Source organism: Lynx canadensis, chromosome E1, assembly GCF_007474595.2.
Source record: "Lynx canadensis isolate LIC74 chromosome E1, mLynCan4.pri.v2, whole genome shotgun sequence".
NCBI lineage: Eukaryota > Metazoa > Chordata > Mammalia > Carnivora > Felidae > Lynx > Lynx canadensis.
Window position 1 is genome coordinate 5,689,688 of NC_044316.2, and position 17,582 is coordinate 5,707,269.

General features: G+C 49.8%; 1 protein-coding gene across 1 annotated transcript in view; it reads left to right on the forward strand.

Moving 5' to 3' along the window:
* The window catches only part of DNAH9 (dynein axonemal heavy chain 9), a 280,228-nt gene that overhangs the window by 157,757 nt on the left and 104,889 nt on the right, over window positions 1–17,582 (forward strand). Inside the window, exons 37-39 of the mRNA XM_030296313.1 lie at window positions 2,078–2,251; window positions 2,722–2,929; window positions 17,328–17,493. Coding sequence (XP_030152173.1) covers window positions 2,078–2,251; window positions 2,722–2,929; window positions 17,328–17,493 — 548 coding nt within the window. The remainder of the gene's footprint in view (window positions 1–2,077; window positions 2,252–2,721; window positions 2,930–17,327; window positions 17,494–17,582) is intronic.

Here is a 17,582-nt window from a genome sequence, read left to right on the forward strand (position 1 = left end):
ATATGTCATTTGCAAATACCTTTTCCCATTCCGTTGGTTGCCTTTTAGTTTTGTTGATTGTTTCCTTTGCAGTGCAGAAGCTTTTTATCTTCATGAGGTCCCAACAGTTCATTTTTGCTTTTAATTCCCTTGCCTTTGGGGATGTGTCAAGTAAGAAATTGCTACGGCTGAGGTCAGAGAGCTCTTTTCCTGTTTTCTTCTCTAGGGTTTTGATGGTTTCCTATCTCACATTCAGGTCCTTTGTCCATTTTCAGTTTATTTTTGTGAATGGCGTGAGAAAGTCGTCTAGTTTCAACCTTCTGCATGTTGCTGTCCAGTTCTGCCAGCACCATTTGTTAAAGAGACTTTTTTCCATTGGATATTCTTTACTGCTTTGTCAAAGATTAGTCGGCAACCTGTTTTCTTTTCTAAAGGTGACCTTCGCCTTGGTTTTTCCATGTAAATCTACAATCCGGTTTTTAAGGGATGTTGAAAATCTTGAAGGATTGTATCCATGAGTCAAAAATGGGTTTTTTCCTCCAAGGCTTCTGGTCGCAGAGCACACGACTGAGAAGATCCCGCACCCCCTTCGTCTGAATTCATGTCAGAATAAGAACACACAGATCTGTCCGTCTGTATCGGGACTTGTTTCCGTTCTCATTCCAAAGCAAGAAATTCAGTCCTACTTACCCAGTAGGCAACAAAGTGAGCTGCCCCACTGGCCGCAAGCCGAGATTCACTGCCCACACGCCCAGCTTCCTCATCTGTCCCACCCTCCGGGAACATTTCCCTAAAATGTCCAGTCTGGGTCTCTTTTTAGGTTTCCTTTTTGGGGATTTTTCCTAGGTCTGTATGCTCAAAGAATGGGCTTATTGCCAGTAGTCGCGGGTATGTTATGGGGTGCGTGCATGTGCCCGTGTCTGGCATGTTTTGGCTTGGACGTAGTAAGATAATTTAAAAAAATTTTTTTTAATGTTTATTTATTTTTGAGACAGAGACAGAGTATGAGCAGGGGAGGGTCAGAGAGAGAGGGAGACACAGACTTGGAAGCAGGCTCCAGGCTCTGAGCTGTCAGCATGGAGCCCAATGCGGGGCTCGAACTCATCAACCTCAAGATCATGACCTGAGCCGAAGTCGGACGCTCAACCGACTGAGCCACCCAGGCGCCCCTATAGTAAGATAATTTGAGTACACCAGGAGCGCAGCCCTGAGGGGCTCGTGATCTAACACGCGTGCATGTGAATCATGTATCTCTACCTATTCCTTCCATCAGAAAGACCAGTTTAGCTTTGTCTCTGCTGCTCTTACGTTTTAGAAATTTTAGCTCTTGGGGCACCTGGGTGGCTCAGTCAGTTAAGCGTCCGACTCTTGATTTCGACTCAGGTCACGATCTTGTGGTTTCGTGAGTTCAAGCCCCGCATCAGGCTCTGCACTGGCTAGAGGATCCTGCTTGGGATTCTGTTTCTGTCTGTCTGTCTGTCTGTCTGTCTGTCTCTCTCTCTCTCTCTGCCCCTCCCCCACTTGCACTGTCCCTGTCTCTCTCAAAATAAATAAACTTAAAAAAAATAAATTTTAGCTCTTGAAGGAAGACCTTCAGAGTCCTTGGAAGTTCTCTTTTCTGGGGTGCTCATTTCACAGCTGACACTGAGGCACAGAAGGAGGTGAGGCTCTTCTCACGCCACCACCCTGCACCCCCCAGGTGCCAACAGCCTCCATTTTTATCCGTTCCGTCCCTAACCGCCACCCTGGAGTTGCTGGGTCTCTGCGGTCTGGGAGGAAGGGGGTCGATCTGTCTTTTCATCTTGCGGTCATGGGACCCCACTCTTTTCGGTGTTCTCACACCCCATGAAGAGTCTCAGATGCACAGTGCCAGGGGGACTCAGCCCCACGGTCAAGCGGTGGCACTCGTGTCCCCGCACTGATGCGCCTCGTCAGGGCTGATCCTCAGGGAAGCAGCATCCTTCCTGGAGAAGCCACTCCATCGGGCAGGTCTGCAAAGCCTTTCATGGCCCCGACCTTCTGCCCGACGGCCGGGCAGTCTGTCCAGGCTTCGCAAGCTCCGGAGAGCCTCGCCTCCTGACCCGCTTTGTTCTGGCAGCTTGCGGACCACCGGGAAGAGTTCAGCAAGTGGTGGCTCGCGCAGTTCAAGACAGTCAAGTTTCCCTCCCAGGGAACCATCTTTGACTACTACATAGACCCGGAGACCAAGAAATTCGAGCCCTGGTCCAGGCTCATCCCCCAGTTTGAATTCGACCCCGAGATGCCTCTGCAGGTGAGTGTGGCCGAGTGACCAAGGATGTCTGCTTGTGCCAAGGATCCGTAGCGGTCCTCGTCACAGCCCGTTATCGGCCCTCAAGTGTTTTAACCTTGCAGGCAACCAGTCATGCCCAGCGATGTGCTTTTCGAGAGAAGACTCTCGGTGCAGGGAAGCCACAGAAACCCCGCAAAGACTAGCTCACTTGATTCGCAGACTCCAGCGGCATCCTGGGGGCAGAACATTCTAAAGCGCATTAGAGAGGCCACGGGGAGGCAGACGGAGCTGGCCGAGGAGGGAGGGGATCTCTCCACCCCGAGAATGAACTCCCGGAGTGGTGTTAGTGTGCATGCGAAGGAAGGCGCCCCTGCCCCAGGTAGTGAGCCAGCGCCCCCTCGCCAGGGGGAGTCCCTCTTCTGAAATATTCCGGAACATTCCACCCCGCATCTGTTTCTCCCACGAGCCTGCCCATCGTGTCCTCTCCACAGGCTTGCCTGGTGCCCACGGGCGAGACCGTCCGAGTGTGCTACTTCCTGGAGCGGCTCCTGGAGCGGCGGCGGCCGGTCATGCTGGTGGGGACCGCGGGGGTCGGCAAGTCGGTCCTGGTGGGAACCAAGCTGGCCAGCCTCGACGCCGAGGAGTACCTGGTGCAAAACGTGCCGTTCAACTACTATACCACGTCGGCGATGCTGCAAGGTGAGGGCCGGAGCGCGTGGAGGGTGGTGTGGGGGCGTCTGAGTGGCCACGTGCCCCCGACATGGAGTTGGGGCAAAGCATCAGGCACCTGTTGGGGTTCCCCCGTGCCCCCCCCCCATCTCCTACATTCCTCCCGGGCCGGGAGTCAAACACAGAGAGGTTCAGCACCTTAACGCCAAAGAAAGTGGGCACGTGCGGAAGCATTTCCGTAGGCTTGTAGACTGCTGGCACGGGAAGTGTCTCTAGAGAGCACTTCCTTCCCGTCTCGCCTCCCCGTATCTCCTAGATGGGGAAACTGAGGCTCGGGGAGAAGCGCGCGATTGCCCAAGGTCCCCGTTAAGCAGCAAGGCTGGCATAGCACATCCGGGCTCCTGAGCACGTAGAACGTGCTTCTCACCGGGAGCTGACACGCTGGGCTGCCGAGTGGGCACGGGTCCTTCAGGTGTGGCTTCAGGGTCAGAGGCTCGCTGCAGGAACGTCCCCCTCGCCAGAGGCACTTTCTCCTTGACCCTCACTTACAACAGGGTCTCCTCGTATAGAGAAACACTCATCACATGAACCCTGGAAGAAGCTTCCTTTTGACGAAGCCCCCGAGCCAAGCTCCTGACCAGAGGAGGGCGGTGGCAAGGCTGGGGAGAACCCAGCTCTTCCCCCTGATGCCGTAACTGGGCCGTGCTTCCCACGTGAGACCCCGGTGCACGCCCGCACGTGGAATGCCACGCACCCGGCTGTTTGCCTGCACACTGGCCAGTTGCAGGCCGTCACTCAGTAGACGAGGACGAGCCCAGCACTCTCCCTGTCCGACATCCAGGCCAGCAGACTTGCAAACCAGGCTTTCCTCTGACCACCTCTTGCCCAGCCTGGACCCGTTTCACTCACCCAGTGCTTCCGTGGCCCCCCCCAGCGGGATCCCCAGAGTCAGCCAGTGTGGTCTTGGTGGGGTTCCGCGTCCACAGCTCCCACGTGGAGAACAGCTCGCCTCCCTCCTTCCTCCTGACCATCCCGCCGGGTCTTCCGAGGCCCGGGGCCCAGCCAGCTCCGCGTGCTGTCGGGGGCACCAGTGTCTGCTCCCTGCCTCTCAGAGCAGTTAGGCACCCGCACGCCTGCACCTGTCACCCCTCGGTGACAGGCCCTCCTCCGCCTCTTTGTCAAGCGAGCCTCGGGGCTCCACCCCCTGCTGGGCTCATGAATGCTGCCCAGGGTCCGTCGCGACCCTAGTGCCCACGTGAACCTGAGCAAGTAAGACAACACGAAATGAGGAAGGCTCGTGGCACAGATTCACTAGTGGGTCGGTGACGTGAGCGTCTTTGAACAGCCAAAGAACACTTGCGTTTCCTTTGTTGCTCTTGTCCCTGTAAATGGCTACGGGCGTGATGCGCTTTGAAGTTTCATCTGCACGATTAACGCTTTTTTTCTCCGGCACCTTGTGAAAACTGCACAAGCACCCAGACACACCTATCCGTTTCTGTGGTGCAAATACTCCCACCTTTGTGGTGGTCACCCTCCATGGTATTTGCACTTCCCAGGCAGAGTGGGTAACAATCATTCAGATATGATGAGTTTTGAATATCCTCACCTTTGTTTTTTTGGAATACAATTTAATTAGTTGTAAGCTTATTTATTTTTTAATTTTTTTTTTTTTTTTGAGACACAGAGACAGAGAAACAGAGTGCGAGTGGAGGAGGGACAGAGAGGGGAGGGAGACACAGAATAATCCAAAGCAGGGCCCAGGCTCCGAGCTGTCATCACAGAGCCCGATGCAGTGCTCGAACTCATAGACCGGACTGTGAGATCACGGCCTGAGCTGAAGTCGGACGCTCAACTGACTGAGCCACACAGGCACCCCTAATTTATATTTTATTTTTTTTTATTAGAGAGTGTGTGCACACGAACAGGGGAGAGGGTCGGAGGGAAGGAGGGAGGGAGGGAGAGAGGGAGAGGGAGAGGGAGAGAGAGAGAGAGAGAGAGAGAGAGAGAGAGAGAGAGAGAGAGAGAGAGAATCTCAAGCAGGCTTTGTGCTCAGCATGGGGCCCAACACAGGGCTCAATCCCATGACCCTGGGATCATGACCTGAGCCAAAAATCAAGAGTCAGACACTCAACTGACTGAGCCACCCAGGTGCCTCATTATCTAATTTATTGTTTAAATAACGGCTGTGCTTAATAATCCAGCTTGCAGAATTCCCTCAGTGTTAACCATGGGCTCTCACTCGCTTCATCTCTCTTCCGTGAGACCTCGGCCACCATCATGGTATGCTGTGTTGTGGCCTTGCATCGTGGCCTGACATTGCCACGTTAATGCCCGGCGGTGGTCGTAAGCGGACTTCACGTGCCTGTCTGGCTCACTTGTTGACCCCGTTTGTTCCTGGGAGAATATACCTGCCCTTATTTGCAAGCCTGGAGTCCGGTGACCGACCAGATTATGAACTCTGCCCATTTGCTCTGATTCTTAAATCTATGATCAGTCGGCTAATATCGGCAAGTGACATTTATCAAACATTCATCAAGTATGTGTCAGGTGCCAACCTGAGATTGGAAGTTGACCTGTTTTTATTTATTTATTTTGCGTAATTTTTTTTTAAAGTTGATTTATTTTTGAGAGAGAGCGCACGCATGCAAGCAGGGGAGGGGCAGAGAGAGAGTGAAAGAGAGAGAATCCCAAGCAGGCTCCACGCTGTCTGTGTGGAGTCTGATGCGGGGCTCGAACTCACGAGCCATGAGATCGTGACCTGAGCCGAAACCGACAGCCAGGCAGTTAACCGACTGAGCCACCCAGGTGCCCCGGAAGTTGACATGTTTTTAAATCATTTCACCATTTACAGCCCCATAAAGTAAGTCCTTGTATCGTCCCTGTGTTGTAGATGAGAAAGTCAAGGCAGAGGAGTTCAATAAGCTCTCCGAGGCCATGCCGAGAGTGATGATGGAGCCAGGGTTTGAACCCAGACAGAGTCTGCGCTCTTTTTTTGTTGTTGTTTATTTGTTTTTGAGACAGAGAAGGTGCCCGGGAGGGGCAGAGAGAGAGGGAGAGAGACAATCCCAAGCAGGCTCCATGCTGTGATTGAGGACCCCGACACGGAGCTCTGACTCATGAACCGTGAGATCATGACCTGACTCAAAGTCAAAAGTTCAACCAACCTAGCCACCCAGGCGCCCCCAGAGCCTTGCCCTTAACAACAAGGTTGCATTGGCTCCCTGGTAGGAAAATACCACAAAAACTGTAATAAATATTTGCTGTCATTACTATTCCCGTTCGTGGTATCATTCGAGTATTCTGGAGGAGTTGTTCCCTAGAATCCTATTGTAAGGTTTCTGCATGTAAGCAAACACTTTAAATAGTAAAAATTCATAACCAAGGAAAGGGAGACGAGCTGTTGGCTCTTCTCCCGGGTCCTCTCGCCCGGACCTCTCCGTCCTCTCCTGGAGGATTTTCTCCTCCTGTCCCGGTGAAACACAGAGAATTATTCAGAAGAGTCAGCCTGCTGTCAGATGGGGCCAGGATAACACCGGCCGTCACTGCAGCTGGACACAACACTCCTGTGTCCCGTTAGCTCCCTAGTGGCCTCTTGGTCCCTTCCATCCTCCACACTAGAGGTGGGTGAAGCTTCTGCTGTCCAGAAGCATCCAGGAACTTGGGACTAACCCAGAGCCCAAGAGGAGCAGCATAAAGGCCACAAAGTCCACACAGCAGAGCTCATACCCGTGACTCTGGAAAAAAAAAAGAAAATGCTGAATTCCCTCACGTGGAGCCTCATGCCTCTTTCTGTTGGTCACAGTCCAAACAACTTTGTTTATTTGGCCTCTCAGCCTAAAACGTTTTAGAAGCAACAAAATGGCGGGAGAAAGACTCCCGCCTTTCCTAAGCTGATGACACTTAGGAACAGGGGAGCCAGGAACCTGGTATCCCAGAGGGCAGAGAACATTTCAAAAAAGGAGATTCTCAAAGGGCAGCTACCCCGGTCTCGGACAAGAGGCAGATTCTCCCACGCACATCCTGAGCCCAACGCTCTTTCTGCGGCCGAGTGCCTCTGTCGCCTTTTGTGCCTAAGAGCCTGCGTCATCACGAACCGATCCAGTGTGCTGTGGTGTATGGTCTGCTTCCCGGGGCAGGTAGTACACCCAGACAGGTGTGCAAGATGTGTGTGGGGCCACTTCAGACCCGTTGTAAACACACATCAAGCCCCACATCAGGCTCTGCACTCATAATGCAAAGCCTGCTTGGGATTTTCTCTCTCTCTCTGCCCCTCCTGTACTGATGTGGGAAGTAGCCTAATTATCCACGAGATGGAGTGCTGAGCATCATTATGACACGTGAGGACGTTTCTGTATGAACGGGGTTGGAAATACTTCCAAAGCTTTGTTGAATGGGAAAAGGAAGATACGGAACAGGGTAGATCACGCTCCAGAATGTGTCTTGTTTAAAAAGAGGTGTATACTGGGGCGCTCGGGTGGTTCAGTTGGTTAAGTGTCCACCTTCGGTTCGGGTTATGATCTTGCGGCTTGTGGGTTCGAGCCCTGTGTCGGGCTCTGTGCTGACAGGTCGGAGCCTGGAGGCTGCTTCTGATTCTGTGTCTCCCTCTCTCTCTCTGCCCCTTCCCCGCTAGTTCATATTCTCTCTCTCTCTCTCTCTCTCTCTCTCTCTCTCTCTCTCTCTCTCTCTCAAAAATAAATAAACATGGGCGGCTCAGTCAAAGTTAATTGTCCAACTCTTGATTTCAGCTCAGGTCACGATCTCTCAGTTTCATGAGTTCAAGCCCCACATCAGGCTCTGCACTCATAATGCAAAGCCTGCTTGGGATTTTCTCTCTCTCTCTGCCCCTCCTGTACTCACACTGTCTCTGTCTCCCTCAAAATAAATAAACTGGGGTGTCTGGTGGCTCAGTCGGTTGGGCGTCCGACTTCAGCTCAGGTCATGGTCTCAAGGTTTGTGACTTCGAGCCCCGCATCAGGCTCTGTGCTCACAGCTCGGAGCCTGGAACCTGCTTCGGATTCTGTGTCTTCTCCTCTCTCCACCCCTCCCTTGCTCATGTTCTGTCTCTATCTCTCAATAATGAATAAATGTTAAAAAAAATTAAAAATTAATATAAAAATTTTTAATTAAAAAGATATAAAAGTATACACATATATACACTCACATACCTATGCTTATATACACTTAGAATATTTCAAGAAGTACACACAACTGATAACAGCAGGTGCCCCTGGCAAGGAGAACTAGACGCTAAGAAGGAGCGATGGAGAATTACTTAAACTTTTTAGAAATTATGAAATAACTCAAGCCTGCAGGGAAGGACAGAAAATAATGTAACAGATGCCCATGTACCCACCACCCAGATTTCACAGATGTTAAAATTGTGTCATTTTGCTACGAATCTTAGCAGTAAGTACAGCCAGCACACCACCCCCACCCGCCTTCCTGCCCCTCATCGACCAAGTACTAAAGTTGATGTGTATCATTCTGAATCTACACCTTCTCTTAGGTTTTTAAGTTCCAGCCAACACGCGGTATAATAATAGATCCAAGCGTCCGATAGGGTGATTCCACTCTTCCATACAACACCCGGTGCTCAATACAAGTGCCCTCCTTAATCCCCATCTCCTCTTTCCCCTCATCCCCCACTTCCTCCCGCCTGGTGACCCTCGGTTTGTTCTCTGCGGTTAAGAGTCTATTTCTTGCTTTGTGTCTCCTCCTTTCCCCCTTGGCTCCCTTGCTTTGTTTCTTAAATTCCACGTGTGCGTGAAACCAGGTGGTGTTTGTCTTTCTCTGACCTACCTCGTTTAGCATCATGCTACCTGGTTCCATCCATGTTGTTGCAAGTGGCAACATTTCACTCTTTTTTATGGCTGAGTGATATTCCATTGTGTATATATACCGCCTCTGTATCCATTCGTCCCTCAACGGACACTTGGGCTGTTTCCACAGTGTAGCTACTGTGTAGATAGTGCTGCTATAAACATTGGGCTGCATGTATCCCTTTGAATTAGTACTTTTTGTATTCTTCAGATAAATACCTAGTAGTGCGGTTGCTAGGTCGTAGGATATTTCTGCCTTTAACTTTCTGAGGCTCCTCCATACCGTTTTCCAGGGTGGCTGCACCTTTTTGCATTCGCACCAACAGTGCAAGAGGGTTCCCTGTGTCCGCATCCCATAAACACCTGTTGTTTCTTGTGTTGTTGATGTTAGCCCTTCTGACAGGTGTGAGGCGATACTGTGGTTTTGGCTTGTGTTTCCCTGGTGACCCGTGATGTTTCGCAAAATGGATTAAAGACCCAAGTGTGAGACCCGAAACCATCAAAATCCTGGGGGAGAACACAGACAGTAACCTCTTTGACGTCGGCCATAGCAAATTCTTTCTAACCTCTTTGACGTCGGCAGAGCAAATTCTTTGTCTCCTGAGGCAAGGGAAACAAAAGTAAAAATAACCTACTGGGACTTCATCAAAGTAAAAAGCTTCTGCACAGCGAAGGAAACAATCAACAAAACTAAAAGGCAGCCTACTGAATTGGAGAAGGTATTTGCAAAGGACATATCCGATAAAGGGTTGGGGTCCAAAATATTTAAAGAACTTATAGAACTCAACACCTAAAAAAAACCAAATAATCCAGTACAAAGTGGGCAGAAGACATGAATAGACATTTTTCCAAAGACATCCAGATGGCCAACAGACACACGAAAAGATGCAAACTTACAATTTTAATATATACATGTACCCATAAAAATACACAATGTTGTGTTGTATTTACATTTTAAATATGTGATCATACTGGAAGTTCCTTTGAGAACTTACTTTTTTAATCATTATCCATTTTGATGCATGTAGATCTATTTCATTGGTTTTCACAGCTGCACAGAATTCCATTGTAGGAATAAACCACAGCCCGTTTATCCACATTCCTACTAAAGGCGGTATAATTTTTTTTTTTGCCATTTTCCCTTTAAAAATGCATTGTTGGCTTATAATTGACATATAACACATATGGCACATATTAAAGTATAACAATTTGAGGGGCACCTCGGTGGCTCAGTCAGTTAAGCCTCTGACTCTTGATTTCGGCTCAGGTCATGAGCTCACGGTCCATGGGTTCAAGCCCTGCATTGGGCTCTGTGCTGACCGCACAGAGTCTGCTTGGGATTCTGTCTCCCTCTCTCTGTCCCTCTCGTGCTCGCACACACTCTCTCTCTCTCTCTCTCTCTCTCTCAAAAACAGACATTTAAAAATAATACTAAAGTATACAATGTGAGAAGTTTTGAAATACTTACACACCCCCGACACCATCACTATGGTTGAAATAATGAGCATATCCATCACCTCTGGAAGTTTCTGGTGTTCTTGGGCAATCCCTCCCTCCCTCCCTCCCTTTCCACCCTGCCCATGCCTAGGCAACCACTGACCAGTTTCTATCGCAGTCAGTTAGTTCATATTTCCTAGAATTGCCTGTGATGGAATCACACAATACATGCTTTTTTTCCCTTTCTTTTTTTTTTTCTTTATTTTATTTTATTTTTTTTGGTCTGGCTTTTTTCGCTAGGCATGATTTTGAGATTTGTCCCTGTTGTTGAGTGTTTCAATAGTTCATTCTTTTCATTTTTGAATAGCAAGATGAAATATGTAAAAAACTCACAATGAGTCCTACCATAAAGTAAATGCTTAGTAAGTGGAAGCTGTTACTATAATAATATTAAAACCCTTCCTGAATTTAAGAATCTATAACTATTATGCGATCATTTCTAAAACCCCTCACTGCCAAAACATAAGGAACCCAGGTAAACCCCTTTTGCTTGGAAAGGGGGTTTAACTTCAACTATACTAAAACAAAAATAATGTTGGGGCACCTGGGTGGCTCAGTCGGTTGGGCGTCCGACTTCAGCTCAGGTCATGATCTCGCGGTCTGTGAGTTCGAGCCCCGCGTCGGGCTCTGTGCTGACAGCTCAGAGCCTGGAGCCTGTTTCAGATTCTGTGTCTCCCTCTCTGCCCCTCCCCCGTTCATGCTCGCTCTCTCTCTCTCTCTCTCTCTCTCTCTCTCAAAAATAAATAAAAACATTAAAAAGTTTTTAAAACAAAAACAATGTTTTGGTAAGAAAGGTTCTGACGTTCAAATGGGAAGTAACCCCACCCTGCAGGTCAATTCATGGAGGTCTGCGGGGGGATATTTTACAGTTGACGGATCCGGCTAGCCCATCAAACGCCCCGTTTCTCAAAATCAGATGTTCTTTTATAGAGGACGCAGCTGCTTGATAAACCCTGCACCTCTTGTGTCTCATCTCTTCCAGCTCTGGGGTCTCCACCAACTATGGTTCTCAATGCAGGCCCAGTAGTCTCAAATACAAATGGGGTTGTGTTTCAAGGCATTCTCATGGCTCACCCGTGGAGGCAACACGTGCTTTATGTGCTGTGTGTGCTGTGCCAAACATTGGGCTCAGGGTCCCGCCCCTTTAGTGCATTTAACCCTCCCCATCCAGTGAGACACCATGTCAGCAATGCCTTTGCCACGCAGCAGAAAATCTGACGGCAGCGACGTGGACAGAATTTGTTTTTCACGCAGCAAGAAGTCTTGAGGTAGGCAGTTACTAATGCGAAATCCGTGGCTCAATGATATCGATGCTATAATATCTATTCTCTTAGCTGCTTCCTCAGGTTGGCAGAATGGCTGCTGCTCCTGCCATCACATCTGCGTTCCCAATGGAACAAAGGAAAAGATAAAGGGGAGAGTTAGGGCCCATGTCAGGGAACGAGAGCTCTCCAGGAACCCCGGTGACCTATACATGTGTCTTCCCGTTCAGAACCGTGTCACAGGGCCACCCTCGCTGGAACGTGACTCAGAGAGGAGGATTTGGGAAACCGTGTCCATCACAGATCTGACAGTCTCTGATTTTGCAAGATGAGAAAAATGAGGCTTAGAGGTGTTAAGGGACTTCCCTGAAAGTCCCACAAGGAGTTAAGAGCCACGCGGTCTTATTGGATCGGCTTTGATGAGATTCTAGGTCAGGCTTCTTGCTTTTCACGCTCGAATGCCAACTTTGCTTCCGTTCATCTGATATCTAGAGCACATGGATAGTTTTCCCTTTGATAGTACATCAAATCGGCCCTTCGGGTAGTCATTGAAAGACTCAGATTCCAACTGACTTCTCTCCAGCAGCTGCCCAGAGCACAGATCAAGAACACTGAACCCTCGCGTTGAGGGAGGCAGGGACCCGCCCTCCTCCTATCCTTCTAAACCCACAGACCCACTGCAATGCTTTCGTTTCCTTTACTGAGTTACAATTTAATGATCCACCCTTGGGCTTCGCTGAGGCTCAGGAGGATGAAAGATAACTTTAAGTTACTGTTACATCTCCTGTAAAATGCCCATTGACGACCTCGCTCATCCTGCAGCCTGAAGTAAGTATCCAGGATACATGCCCGCTAGAATTTAGCGCCTGGAAAAATTTTTTTCGTAGAAAATTAGAAGTGGATGTGTACCAGTAATCCAGGATGTCGTGGTTGCTGTAACTAAACACAGGTTTAGTCCTGAGATTTCAGGTAGGCGTGAGATACATTTTTATTTGGTTACAGTAACCCTGTCACCTGGATCATGGGTCCAGTCACGTTTCTTTTCCTATATGGCTTTGGAATCCTTGGTTAGTCTCCTTTAATTGGTCTGTTTTATGTCTGCAAATACTTGAAGACTCTCTCATTTTTTTTTTTTAGAAAATACGAGTAATTTGGGGTGCCTGGGTGGCTCAGTTGGTTAAGCATCTGACTTCTGATCTCACAGTTCATGAGTTCAAGCCCCATGCCAGGCTCTGGGCTGACAGCTCGGAGCCTGGAGCCTGCTTCAGATTCTGTGTCTCCCTCTCTCTCTGCCCCTCGTGCACTCGCTCTCTCTCTCTCTCTCTCTCAAAAATATTTAAAACTTAAAAGAAAATATAAGTAATTTTTAAGACTAAAAGAATTTGCAATGACCCATAGACAAGACAGTCTAGAAAGCGAAAAAGGAGAAGCAAAGAAACGGACCAGGCATCGAGGGACTTACATCTGCAGCGTAAAGAGAGGAGGCTGAAGATGATGCGCTTCACGATTCTGAATTCTCTTACCATCCACCTGCAATTTAAATGATTCGTTTAACAAATATTTGAGCCCTTAATTGCACTCATTAGATAGGAGCTCAGGCGTCTGAATCTCTGTGCGATGTGAATCTCTGTAACCCATTCATTAACAGGTTGAGGTTAGGACCCGAAAAGATCCGATCGAACCCTCAACCCGGGGAGCCTCGCGCTTCCATCGTTACAGATAGCTCGTCCGCCTGTCTTTCAAAAAGGAGATGACAGGAAATTAAATCATGAAAAGATCTGTCACCTCGTGGGCCAGACACACGGCTCAGGATAAGTGGAGGTGGCTTCAGAGTATAGGAAAAAAATGGAATACAGCATACATTTGAGACGACAGAGAAACCACTCCATATATTTTGGTACCTCCAAATTATGGGACACGGTGCAGCAATTAATATCATGTTTTAGGAGGCTATATTATCATATAATGTTTATGTGGATGGACAAAGTGTATCTGTTTGTACATATACACACACACACACAAGCAGAATATGCAAAACTGATTTTGTAAAGGAAAAACCAAACAGACCAAATAGACTGGAATGAAATTCACCAAGATATTGAAAACAGTGGCTCCCGCGAGGTGATCGAATTACAGGTAATTTTCGTGTTCATCATTATGATTTTCTCTGTTTTTTAATCTTTATGGAATGAATATGTATTACTTTTACAATCATGCAGAGCATGATTATATTTGGAAGGAATAAATGCAAAGTCCGTACAGTATAATGGAAATGTCTCAGCACATGAAAAACTAGATGGTGTAGAAAGAAAATAGCTCGAAGCAAAGGAGAAGTGGTACAAAATGAGACGTGATTAATTACTCATGATCTCTGTCAAAAAGTGTGGCCAGGCGGTGGGTTCACAAAACTGGGGATTTCTCCAGCGCAGAAGTCACCTTGTGACAACGTTTAAGTGATTTGCTAACCCAGGTTAGCATCCTGGCTGGGCCACTCGGTGGCTGTGGGACCTGGGACAGAGTCCTTTATTCTCTCTAAGCCTCTTGCTTCTCTAGAGCAAGTGGGGGAGAGGCAGAGAGGGAGGGAGGGAGGGAGAGACAGAGAGAGAGAGAGAGAGAGAGAGAGAGAGAGAATCCCAAGTGGGTTCTGCACTGTCAGCATAGAGCCTGAGGTGGGGCTCAAACCCTCGAACCCGCTCATTTGTTAAAAGATTTTTGACACATGATAGGGCTGCTCTGAGGGGTCAGTGATGACAGGCATGTAATGGGCTCCATATAGAGCCTTTAGCGATGCTTTGCGGAAGAACAGACATCCTACTCCCAGCTCAGAGACCGTAAGAATCTGTGGGACAGGGGTGGTCGGGGGCAGACATACACGGGGGCTGGGGTGTCAGGGCTTGCCTGCGAGGGCTCTCTCTTGGGGTGATACGCAAGGTGCATCAGCCTCGGTATCTACAGACCTGGCTCCTCACTCAGCAAGGTATGCAAACAGCCTCAGCCTCTGTGTTCTTAATTACGACACTGATATAACATATCTTTCTTTGCTCTTCCTGGGGCTTATCATTCGCTCCTTCCTTAATTTTATGAATGTCTTTCGGACGCCCTACTGTGTGCGAGATAAAAAACCAGAGAAAGATTTCCTGTCCTCATGGAGTTTATAGTGCGGAGGGGGTTAAGGTGACACACACACGATGCCTAAGTTGAATGTGTGGCATTTTAAGTGGTGATGCGTGTCACAGGGAATAACGAAGCCGGCACAGAGAACTGGGATGAGGGGTGAATTTTGGCTAGAGGGCAGGCAAGGGCTCACCGAGAGATGCCATTGGAGCAGGTTAATGTCTGATGGAAGCGAGGGAGCAAGCTCTGTTGGGATTTGGGAGAAAGGATTACCGGCAGGGAGGACAACAGCCAGCGCAAAGGCCCTGTGGCAGCGAACGTGTCGGAACAGGATGGCTGCAGCAGAGAGAGTGAACAGGACAGCCTCGAGAGAGAAGAACCGAGATACGAGGTTTGTGGACGGAACCACACTGGCTTTTGCCCCAGGTGCGTTTTAAGCGGGAGACGGGCAGGATCTGATTTCCAGCCGGCGAGGGTACTCCCGTCTGCTGCTTTGAGAACACCGGGTGGCGAAGAGATCGAGGGTGAAAGCAGGGAGGCCCTTGGGACGATGTCGTGGTGAGCAGGTGAGAGCCGCTGGGCAAAGGGCGGTTGCGGCGGAGACGGCGAAACGAGATAGCGGATGGGGACCTGCTTGGAAAATGCTCTTAGACCGCACGATGGTGTTGCGATCTCGCAGAAGCAACTGTGTAAAGAGCGCAGAGCGGCAGGTGCCGCACGCGGCCACAGGCGGGACACCAGCCCGTCCGAGGGGAGACGTTCGGTGAGCTGATGAACTCGGGGGGGCCCAGGTATGGGCTTGACCGTCAGGACTTGTCTGCGATGATGCAGGACCCTGAAACGTGAGGGGACGATCACATGTCCTTGTGCGTCTCGTGCGTGGGATGCCTTCGCCATCAACTTAAGTTCACCTGCTTCTCCGGTTCTGCCTGGAAACTGTCACTTCCCGCCCTGCGTCCCGTCCGGGAGGGGAGTTGCAACAGCGTCTGGCCGCGTAGGGAGCAAAAACACGGCTGCCTTTCCTGAGGGAGTCCTCCCTCCCTGGGGGACTCAGCGGCGTTCTGCTGGGATGGTCCGAGGCGTTCCCAGCCCGCTTTTTGCAAACTGATGTGGTTTTCTCCTCAACAATCCTTCAGAAGCACGGAGAGCTGGACGGGCCCAAATTAGAGGGGTCTGCTCCATTCCAGGGGTTGATTTGAATATCCCTCCTTTGCGGGGAGGAGAAAACAAGTCTTCCTAAGAAGAGAAGTTACTAGAAGGCCTGTTCTCAGAAACATGTCCTTGGCGGCCCATTAATTATATTTCCTTTTGACAGATCTCATATATGGTTGTTATATCTTTAGGGGGAGAAAGGTGTTGGGTGATTAATTGGTTGATGGTGTATGTTAATTGGATGCTAATTACATTGAAATCTAATTCGTATTTGAAACCCTTAATTTAACTCAGGACCAGGAAATTAAGAATCTTCAGGCTTCTCGAAGGGACTTGTCTTCCTCTGTCACCTCCAAATGTCTGTTGACACTTTCTCCTTGTTTACAAACTTGTTTTTCAAGGGAAGACTCACGCTTCTTCGAGCTTCCAGCTATAATAAGACATGTCTGTTCTTGCGATACATATTTAATTGCTTTACTGGGGGAAAAAATGCACGTATCTCCACTCTATTAAGTTTGTTCCAAGCAAGTCCCGTCACGCTGGACTACGGTGCCGTTTGAAGAAACACTTCCTAGAAGAGAGTCATTCTGTACTGAAGTCTCCGGAAAAGCACGGAGATGCTCTGATAGGGTCCTGGTGACCCGAAAGCAGTGGAGAAGCCCTTGGCATTGCTGGAAGCTTCCGGGCAATTCTCTGCTCCTGTTCCCACTCGGGGAAGACCCCACCCCCACCCCCACCCCCACCTGGGAGATGAATACTCTGAGAATATGCTCACAAAGTATCCAACAGCTCCTGGGGTTTGTTTTTAATGTTTTTATTTATTTATTTTTGAGAGAGAGAGAGAGCAGGGGAGGGGCAGGGAGAGAGAGGATCCCAAGTAGGTCAGCACGGAGCCCGGCACGGGGCTCGAACCCACGACCCGTGAGCCGAAGCCAGCTGCTTAACCGACCGAGCCACTCAGGCGCCCCCAGTAGCTCCCGTTTTGTACCCCAGGTGTGGAAGGGGCCTCCACCCACGCTGATAAGGGAGCCCCGGCCTCCACGCTCCTGTGCTGTCTCAGCCAGAGCGGGCAGGTCTCTCCACAATCCGATTATCTGGAGATTTCCTCGAGGGTACAGTGCCACGCCTTGAGACCGGGAAGGTATCTTCTGTTTCGACTCTCTAAGCAAAGAAACCTGGGGACCCCAGGAACGATCGGAGGAGCCTGGGCTCTGAAAGTTAACCGTCCCAGACTTGTACCCTGACCTCCCCTTAGAAGAGTTTCTTTGTTCTTCCGAGCCTCGGTTTCCTCCTCTGTGAAATGGGATGCTAAGACGAATCCGGCACGGACGTTGCAAGAATTAAATGAGATGGTGCGCTTTTGTAGAAACCCGAGAGGGTCCACGCCTAGTGAGGCGTTCGGTGCCTGGTCTGTGCAGTCCCCCTTAGTGCCAGGCGGGCTCCCGCTTCACCTCTGGTCCCGTAGAACGCCAGGACTTAGGCAGGTGCACGCTGCGCCACGGCTTGTCCTTGGCACTGGTTCTGTCTCCGCACTGGCCTCTGAGATTCGAACCTCCTTCCCTCACCCACTGGCTCTCCCCTCAGCTGTCCTGGAGAAGCCTCTAGAAAAGAAGGCCGGCAGAAACTATGGCCCCCCGGGAAACAAGAAGCTGATCTATTTCATTGATGACATGAACTTGCCTGAGGTGGATGCCTATGGGACCGTGCAGCCCCACACCATCATCAGGCAGCATCTGGACTATGGCCACTGGTAAGCACACATGTGCAAAGGGCCTGGGGCCCGTGGCGGGGGGGGGGGGTTGAGGGGGGAGGCCTAAGGCAGAGCTGAAGGCTGTTCCC